The 5,836-nt window shown below is 46.2% G+C and overlaps 1 protein-coding gene across 2 annotated transcripts in view; it reads right to left on the bottom strand.

Annotated features, from left to right (window-relative positions):
• The window catches only part of B4GALNT2 (beta-1,4-N-acetyl-galactosaminyl transferase 2), a 26,855-nt gene that overhangs the window by 20,426 nt on the left and 593 nt on the right, over positions 1–5,836 (bottom strand). The window contains exons 2-3 of one of the 2 annotated variants that reach the window (XM_015570862.1): positions 972–1,193; positions 319–450 (exon numbers count right to left, since the gene is read on the bottom strand). In XM_015570862.1, the coding sequence (XP_015426348.1) occupies positions 319–450; positions 972–1,193 (354 nt within the window). The remainder of the gene's footprint in view (positions 1–318; positions 451–971; positions 1,194–5,836) is intronic. The other variant, XM_015570863.1, reaches the window with a different exon arrangement.

A 5,836-nucleotide genomic window follows, 5' to 3' on the forward strand; every position in this document is an offset into this window, starting at 1 on the left:
GGAAATGAAAATGTATTCATTGAGAAACTATTAGAAACAGTAAGATTTTATTAGAGTAGCTGGAAGGTGAACCTGGTGGATGGTGCATGCGGGCAGGCTAAAGAGCCATCTCAGACAGTGGATAAAGAAAAATTGAATCAGCCCTAGCTGGTTTGGCTCAGTGGATGGAGTGTCTGCCTGCGGACTGCAAGGGCCAGGGTTTGATTCCAATAAAGGAAGAGGGGGAGCTCCCTCCTTCTCTCTTTGAACCCATACCCTCAGGACAAAGTAGAGCTTTTGCTCCTTCTCGGACCCGAGAGCCCTGGCGGTCTACATTACCTCCTCTGAAAGTGCGCAAATTCCGCCTGTCTCCTCGCTTTCACTGCAGGGAGGTCTTTCTGGCCATAGGCACCCTCAAAGTTGTAGCCCTGGCCTTTAGTTTCACAATGGCACTGATTTTTCGGGAACAGCCTAAAACAAGCAAGAAGACTGTGAACGTGACTGGGTGGGAGGAGTGGGGTTGAGTGAGGGGGAACCTGAGACCTTTCCCCACGTGTGTCCCTCTGAGAAACCGCCTTCCCCAGACCCTCTGTCCTGGAATATTCGCAGAGGCCCCTGACCAAGACCCAGGGAGGGGAAGGAGCGGAGAATGGGAAGAAGGGCCACTCTCTTCACTGATCCCCTGCACCAAACTTCTTTACACTTGAGAATCACAGAAATGCCAGTGGCATCTCAGCTCCACCAGCAGAGGAGGCTGGAGGGACACAGAGCTGGCAGTTAAATGGGCCCTCCAAGGTTTTAAGGGACTTGACTGAGTGTTGCAGAGAATAGAGGCTGTGCCCCAGAGACCAAGCCCTCTCCTGGTCCCACAGGAGGGAATCATTTGAACAACCCACACAGGTCAGGAAGGTAGGGAATCATCTGCAAAACGGGCACAGGAGGAGCAAGGGAGCTGTCAGACCAAGGTGGGAGAGAAACACGTGATCGCTCACCAGATTCCATCGTAGGAAAAGAGGGACCGGAGACGTTCCTCGGGTAGAAGCTTTGGCATCTGGACAGCCGGATTGGAACGAGGGAGCACCGGATCCGGATGAGGGAGCACTGGGGGGAGGCCGAACTCTTCATGAAGGTACACACTTCTGAACATAAATAAAACCAGGCCGAATCCTAAGACTAAGGTGGACATCTTGAGGAGCCACAGCAAGTTATAGCTGTTGGGGCACAAAAAAGCACATTTCATTAAAATCTGTTTTCCTTGATTAGTTATTAAATGACTTGATGGTCATTTAAACACCCCCCACAGGAATAGCTATTTTGGGGTGTAGAGAAGAAGGAGACTATTTACTGCAAATCACTCCGTTGTGACCTAGCAGGGCTGTGAAAACAGCACAGGGCCCCGGCTGCCCTGCACTGGTCTGGTCCGCCCCATTCTGCTCCTGCAAGACTCTGTTTTCCTTGATTAGTTATTAAATGACTTGATGGTCATTTAAACACCCCCCACAGGAATAGCTATTTTGGGGTGTAGAGAAGAAGGAGACTATTTACTGCAAATCACTCCGTTGTGACCTAGCAGGGCTGTGAAAACAGCACAGGGCCCCGGCTGCCCTGCACTGGTCTGGTCCGCCCCATTCTGCTCCTGCAAGACGTCATTGTATAGGATTTGATTCCAATCAAGGGCACATGACCAGGTTTTGGGCTCGATCCCAGTAGAGGGTGTGCATCATTGATGTTTCCATCTCTCTCTCCCTCTCCCTTCCTCTCTGAAATCAATAAAAAAATATATATTTTTTTAAAAAGAAAAGAAAAACTGAATTTATATAAGGGTGGGGGTGGGGGTGGGGTGGGATATCCGAAGGGAGAGGCTGCACAGCACCGAGCCAAGGGGACACTGGGTCAATGACAGCAGCACCAGGCGCTGGAGTTTCATCCTTACATGCAGTCACTGGCGGGAAACTCGTCATTAGTGGGGTTTGGGGGCTGAGCTGGCGGGGTTGGAATGGGATGGAACGCAGGTGTGCAATCAGGTGCCTTCAGGACAGTTTTCACTCCTTGTATGGTCTGCCTCCTGCTGTCCAGCGAATTTTCCCTGGTCTTTTGTTCTCCTGTGGCGGGAAGCTTACAAATGGCCGATAAGGATTGTATTGCCCTACGGGCCTAAAAGTAGCTCGTTAGGAAATAAACATTGTCCCTCCCCTCCACCCCCAGGACCCTTCAGTCCACAGGCGGACTCTCTATCCACTGAGCCAAATGGCTAGGGCTCAACATATTTTTATATCAACATATTCCTATATTCTTTTTTTTATTTGCAGTGATCAAGTATTAATTCTGTCTTTGAACAAATAAAGAATTAAGCATTAAGCAAGTCACCTCTACCTTAGGGAAATATAAATAAATGAAGATAAATTCTTTATTCTTGACGAGAATAACTCAATGTTGTATTGGTGTAACTTCACCCTATATTACTCTATAAATTCAATATAATAATCACATACATGAAACCACAACAGGATTTTTAAAATTTCAAAATTTTCCTAAAGTGTATTGGAAGTAACACATGAGAATAACAAGGAAAATATTACAAATAAGAGGAATGGCTGTATACCAGGCTGGGCTACCACTACATAATAAAGTTATTATAAAGTTATAATTATTAAAAGTATGATGCTGGCTCTGAAATAAGCAAATAAGTGGGTGGAATAAACAAAAAAAAATGAATATATACAAAAATTTTAGGTGGTTGAAGAGTTCCAGGTTCGATTCTGGTCAAGGGCATGTACCTTGGTTGCAGGCACATCCCCAGTAGTGGCTGTGCAGGAGGCAGCTGGTCGATGTTTCTGGCTCTCTATCCCTCTCCCTTCCTCTCTGTAAAAAATCAATAAAATATATTTAAAAAAATAAAAAATATTTTTTTTAAAAAATTTTAGGTGGAATTTTCACTACTTTGTTATATATTTCTGTAGCATCTGATTTTCCAAAGTGGTATTAAAAAAAAGATAGGTGTATTTGAGGTAATCAAGTTATAGAAGTACTGGCCAAAAAACAGTACTTACTCTTAGTCAAGTTTGACCATGTGATCAGATCTGCCTCAGCTTGGAGTTCTTTTTATCAAACCTGGTTCCAGCTAGGGACAGCATTTTAAGGCGTCATTCATAGGAATTATGTGGGTAAGGATGACCAATAAAATGTTCAACAGCTGAATCAACAGTAACGACAAACATTTACCCCAGTAAAACGGCACTGTTTTTGTGCCTAAGTGGGGGTGTTAAACTTATAATTGTATGGGTCTGATATTCTGGTTGGACCCTATTTGAGAAACATTCAAGAAAGAGCCAGCCGAAACCGGTTTGGCTCAGGGGATAGAGCGTCGGCCTGCGGACTGAAAGGTTCCAGGTTCGATTCCGGTAAAGGGCATGTACCTGAGTTGTGGGCACATCCCAGTAGGAGATGTGCAAGAGGCAGCTGATCGATGTTTCTCTCTCATCGATGTTTCTAACTCTCTATCTCTCTCCCTTCCTCTCTGTAAAAAAATCAATAAAATATATTTTTAAAAAAAGAGAAAGAGCCAAAGTCCAATTTATAAAGAAATAAGGAAATGAGCCAGGCATCTGTGTCAGCTGATGGCCACTCGATCCTTCCAGGCAGGTGCAGCTGTTCAGCGCTGCCAGGCAGTTCTCCTAGTCCAGATACAGAGACTGGAGGGCAGTTTAGTCCTGAGGAAGAAGATGGTGATCCTCATTGCCCTGAGGGACTCCTGTACCCGAGCAGGGATGGCCCTGCAGACCGCGGAAGCCAGTTAACCAATAGCCTCGATTTTTATTTTGCCTAGAAAGGTAGTCTCACCCTAACCGGTTTGGCTCAGTGGATAGAGCATCAGCCTGCGGACTCAAGGGTCCCCGGATCGATTCCGGTCAAGGGCATGTACCTTGGTTGTGAGCACATCCCCAGTGGGGGGGAGTGTGCAGGAGGCAGCTGATCGGTGTTTCTCTCTCGTCGATGTTTCTAACTCTCTATCCCTCTCCCTTCCTCTCTGTAAAAAATCAATAAAATATATTTTTTTAAAAAAAAGAAAGGTAGTCTCATGATTTCTGTGGGCTTTATCTTTGTGTCTGCATCCAAACTTTTAAAAATGTCTGCACATTGAAAATCAACACTGAAATTAAAATGGTAATTGGACTATTACGAGAGCAAAGATCTAATCTTAATTCATTTATGAGAAAAAACAACCAAGACACCAATTAATAAATGGGCACAGAATGTACCCATTTCAAATTCAGACATTTTTGAATGAAAAGTAAACTTAGAAGCAAAGGAAAGTTTAAAAGAAGTTTCTTTGGCCCTGGCTGGTCTTGCTTAGTGGTTAGAGCATTCATCCACGGACTGAAGGGTCATGGGTCGGATTCCCAATCACGGGCACACACCTTGGTCATGAGTTTGACCCCAAGCTCTGGGCGTGTGCTGGAGGGACGCAACCAATCAATCTCTCTCTCTCTCTCTTCCCCCGTCCTCCCTCCATTACACTCTAAAAATCAATGGACAAAATATCCTTGGGTTGCCCAGCGGGCGTAGCTCAGTGGTTGAACACTGAACTATGAACCAGGAAGTCACAGTTGATTGCGGGTGGGGCACATGCCTGGGTTGCAGGTGTGGGGTGTGCAGGAGGCGCCGATCAATGGTTCCCTCTCATCATTGATGTTTCTATCTATCTCTCTCCCATCCTCTCTGAAATCAATAAAAAAATATTTTTAAAAAATATCCTCAGGTGAGAATTAACAAATAAATTAATAAAAGAAGTTACTTTGGAGAGAGGAACTCTAGTTCCCCTAAGGTCACACCAGCCTGCAGCTTTACGATGGCAGAGAGATAAAGTTAGCAAACATCAGTTAAACCCAGTCCTTTTGTGTATGAGTCCAGCTGTCCAATTGATCAATTGTGCTTTGTTTTAACGCTCAAAACACATCAGACTAGGACACAGATGTAATACCTTAATCAGTAAAGAAACAAACAAACAAACATTAGACTCCCTCTCCCTCCTGGAACCCAGCAGAGCCTTTCCCTTTTCCTTCCCGTCCCAGGCAAAAATTAAAAACAACCCTGACGGTTTGGCTCAGTGGATAGAGCATCGGCCTGCGGACTGAAAGGTCTCAGGTTCGATTCCGGTCAAGGACATGTACCTGGGTTGCGGGCACATCCCCAGTAGGAGATGTGCAGGAGGCAGCTGATGGATGTTTCTCTCTCATCGATGTTTCTAACTCTCTGTCCCTCTCCCTTCCTCTCTGTAAAAACTCAATAAAATATATTTTTTAAAATAAATAAATAAATAAAAAACAAACACCATCTCGCCATATTTTCACGAGATGACTTCCTTGTGCTAGATGATTGTTCCAGTGTGGGCAAATACAAGGGGAAGAAACTTTGGGGATAAAGAGGCACACACTGTATTTCTGATCCTTCGAAGTAGTTGGTAAACCTCCAAGTCTCCTTCCTCCGTTAATTATCGCGCTCCTCTCAGAGGCCCCACCGCGCTCGGGGACACACACAGACGTTCACTCCGTGGCCGGGGCTGTGCGCGTGGAGCTGGAAATCGGCTTTCCAAATCCTTCCCGTGCAGGTGCTTTCCGAAACCGCGGAGTGGACGCAGCCTCCGCTCCCCGACCGTCCAGAGCCCGCGGCCCTCGCGCGGGGACCCCAGTCCCCGAGGGGGTCGGTCCCGGGTGCAGGAAAGACGCCCCAGCCCTCCTGGGTCAGAGCCTCCGGGTTCCACCCAGAGACCCGAACCCTGCGCTCCGAAGGCCCCTTTCCCCCTTCCCGGCACGAGAGGCAGCCTCCACGTCGAATTTTTCAACAGAAAAAAAAAAAA

This window comes from Myotis davidii, unplaced genomic scaffold (assembly GCF_000327345.1).
Source record: "Myotis davidii unplaced genomic scaffold, ASM32734v1 scaffold327, whole genome shotgun sequence".
NCBI lineage: Eukaryota > Metazoa > Chordata > Mammalia > Chiroptera > Vespertilionidae > Myotis > Myotis davidii.